General features: G+C 35.0%; 1 protein-coding gene across 1 annotated transcript; it reads left to right on the top strand.

The window, feature by feature from the left end:
* The first annotated feature begins 1,851 nt into the window (after positions 1–1,851).
* LOC148189735 (uncharacterized) lies at positions 1,852–2,865 on the top strand. Its single transcript, XM_088076582.1, has 3 exons — positions 1,852–2,011; positions 2,289–2,387; positions 2,513–2,865. The coding sequence occupies exons 1-3, from the start codon at positions 1,966–1,968 to the stop codon at positions 2,719–2,721; spliced, it is 354 nt and encodes a 117-aa protein (XP_087932708.1). The 5' UTR covers positions 1,852–1,965; the 3' UTR covers positions 2,722–2,865.
* Positions 2,866–3,277: the final 412 nt, after the last annotated feature.

Genomic DNA, 3,277 nt, shown 5'->3' with positions numbered 1-3,277 from the left:
ATTTCACAAAGTAGCCTATTTAACTTAAAAACAATTTTGACGTACTGTTATTGTATTTCAATTTGATGCTACTTTAGAAATTACTACCAACAATAATAAGACAACAGCAATAATAAGAACTTTAACTTCTAAAAATAAATAAATAACTTTATTTGTATAAGACTTTTCAAAACAGTTATAAGTGCTATATAGATCAAACAAAAAAGTAAAAAAAAGAAACAGCAATCACATAAATAACTTCACTCAACTTGGGTTAAGACTGGATAAAGTAGAGTGTGTAATGAAAAAATAATAACATTGATAAAAGAGGGACAGGAACCAGGCGACAGCCAAAGCTTCCTGTAGAAGTAGGTTTTGAGGAGTGATTTGAAAGTAGACAATGAGTCTGTTGACCAAAGTTTCTCAGAAAGGAAGTTGCTGTGAACCTCTTACGGAAAATTCCTTTTGTGGGTCAAGCTGTGGGAACATTGTAGCCTACTTTAACGCCTCTACATTTATTTGACAGTTGGAGTTACTAGTTACTTTAAATTTATTAATAAAAATAATAAAAAAAAAATATATAGCACCTTTAAGACAGAGTTTACAAAGTGCTTTGACAAACAAAGCAAAGCAAAAACAGGATATATAGACAGCAATACAACAATGCAAAGCCAGACAGTCCTACTGAACACAATCGAGAGGAAGCTAATGTAGAGTTAGGATAGAATTAAAACCAGAGGACCGAAAAATGCAAGATGCAGGACGCATAATGTCTGTATATAATAATATAAAATTATACAACAAAAGAGACCAAAAACAATAATAACAGAAACAATGAAAAGGAAACAAATAGAAGGAAATAAAGTGGATAAAACATAAATTTAAAAGGTAAAATGTATAAAAAATAATAAGAAATAAAAAGACGAAATTAAAAAACATCACATAATAGCAAGTCTATACAAATGGATTTTTTCTGTTTGTTTTTTTCAAATGGGTTTTAAGAAGTGATTTAAAAGAAGTGCAAAGCCGAGGGCCCCTGAGGGCAAAAGCACGTTCACCTTTAATTCAAAGCCTCGACTTTGGAACGGCCAGAGGGGCCCCACCTAAAGCTGCAAACTGGCTCATAAGGGGTCAACATTTCTGTTATGCAGCTTGGAGCCAGACCCAACCGAGCTTTGAAAGTGATCAGTAAAACCTTAAAATCAATTCTAAAACGAACAGGGAGCCAGTGGAGAGAAACCAGGACTGGGGCGATGTGATGTCGTCTGGTAAAACCAGTAAGAAGGCGAGCTGCTGCATTCTGAACTAGCTGGAGGTGGTAAATATAATACTGAGCTGTAGATGAAACTATCTATCAGTATGTAAAATAGATCAAATGTGCTTCACCTCTACCAGCTGCAACATCTAAATGCTGTTCACGTTGTGAAGCATGAGTAATAATATTCCCATAAATAATATTAAATACATAAAACAATTACCTGAAAGGGACCATTCTGCCTGTTTTCAATAATTTACATTTTGCTGGTAATACTTTTAATTAAGGTGAAATCTTGAATGTCGGATAACCTCTGCTCTCTCTGCAAGACTTAATGATCACAGATGAACAAGTCACAAAAAAAAATCATAATTTGCTAATAGATTGTAAAATTAATGTCAAATGTCAGTTGTTGCTGTATAAATCAGTTCAGTACTTTAAACTACCTCAATGTTTCTGCTCCGATTAGTTTCGCCCAAAAAAAAACTGTTTTGTTACAAGCTACTAAAGATGATTTAATGTCACTTTCTGTTCCTGTATTTAAACATTCAGTTGCATGACTGTTTCTTGTACATAATGTGTTCAATCTGGGCAGAGGCTTTGTGAAGAAATGCAACTGTCAGGTTTTGAAAAAGGACTGAGGGGTGAGACTATAAAAGGAAGAGTTCAGGTCTTCTCTCCAGCTCTCCTCTAACACGCTGATTACAGGTCTGACTTTCTTTCCGTTCACAATGCAGTTCTTTGGAGCTCTGATCTTCTTTATGACTGTCTCTGCAGGTAAGAACAGCTTGTGATTCATGTGAATTGGTTTATAATACAATAATGAAATTATGGATTTTTTTTGTTTTATGAGGAACGGATTTTAAAACAATGCTTGCATTCTATTTGATTTTTAAAAAACACTATCATACCAAAACGTAATATTTGTCAGCTTATTTGAGTTTTTCTTCATGTTTCTCCTCATATTCTCTTTTATGGAAATATGTAAAACAGTGAGTATTAGACGTGGAGTATCTTAAAACATGTGTGACACTCTTCTTGTTTTTTTGTACAGCATGCGGATTGAGATGCTTCGTATGTAACGGCAAAACATGCAAAGACGAGTTTACTTGTCCTCTCAGCAATAGCCGTTGTGCCTACGCCGAAGCGAATGGTGAATTATTTTTCTACAACTAATATTAAGTATTTCAAAAATATTATTTATCGGAGCTGATGCTGTACTAAAAGTCTGGTGGCTTTTATTGTTGTAACAATTTTTTTCCTTCTCATATATTGCAGGTGTCGTCAGCAAGACCTGTGCCCCAAGTGATGCATGTATTGGCCCCATAAAGTGCTGTGACAAGGACTTGTGTAACACTGGCCAGGCGACTGAAGGTGGTGCAAAACCAGTTTCTACCCCCAAACCCACTGGTTCCAGCAACATACCCACTGTTTCCAGTGTCCTCTTTCTGCTGCTATCCTCCAGCATGATCACAGTCTTTCTCTGAGACTCTGGAGCAGCTGCAGCTTAAGCATATTGGTCTTCTTTCTTGACCATTTTGTAACTCCTGGAGAATAAACAAATTTTAATATGTGAAAGCTGTAAATGACTGTGGATCAATGTCTGTTCAATAAAAACAGAATATATGCGACCATTGAATTAGTTTGATTTTTTTCAGTTCTGCAGAAAGCCAAATTATATATATATGAGTGAAAAAAAAACAGGACATAAAATATGAAAAATCATAAGCATATTCATAAATTTAATGGATTAATGAAGAAGATCAGCAGACTCTTAGATTTCGCATGTTCTGCTTTAATGCCAGTGGTTACTTTTGACACTTATCACCACAAAGCGCTAAAGTGCAACGCATTCAGGGTCAACAGACTCAAGACACAAATAACACAAATAAAATACGGAAAATATTTGCTGTTTTCTTTTTCAAATATCAAGCTGAATGAGTCAGCTTCAGTCAGTTTCTTTTTGCTCTTGGAGCTGCCAACAAAGTATTTTATGTTTTGTTCGACAGTTGAAAGCCACACTGGTTTTCAGAAGTGCAAAAT

Source organism: Plectropomus leopardus, chromosome 4 (assembly GCF_026936395.1).
Source record: "Plectropomus leopardus strain MGB_pleo_1.0 chromosome 4, ASM2693639v1, whole genome shotgun sequence".
NCBI lineage: Eukaryota > Metazoa > Chordata > Actinopteri > Perciformes > Serranidae > Plectropomus > Plectropomus leopardus.
Note: the sequence above shows the minus strand (reverse complement) of the source record. Positions and strands in the feature narration are given on the sequence as shown.

What these genes read in the sequence shown, in the direction of transcription:
- LOC148189735 (XM_088076582.1), top strand. Translation starts at nt 1,966, where the DNA reads ATGCAGTTCTTTGGAGCTCTGATCTTCTTTATGACTGTCTCTGCAG. An exon ending in CTTTATGACTGTCTCTGCAG is followed by an intron (nt 2,012 to 2,288) that starts GTAAGAACAGCT and finishes TTTTTTGTACAG; the next exon opens with CATGCGGATTGAGATGCTTC. An exon ending in TGCCTACGCCGAAGCGAATG is followed by an intron (nt 2,388 to 2,512) that starts GTGAATTATTTT and finishes CATATATTGCAG; the next exon opens with GTGTCGTCAGCAAGACCTGT.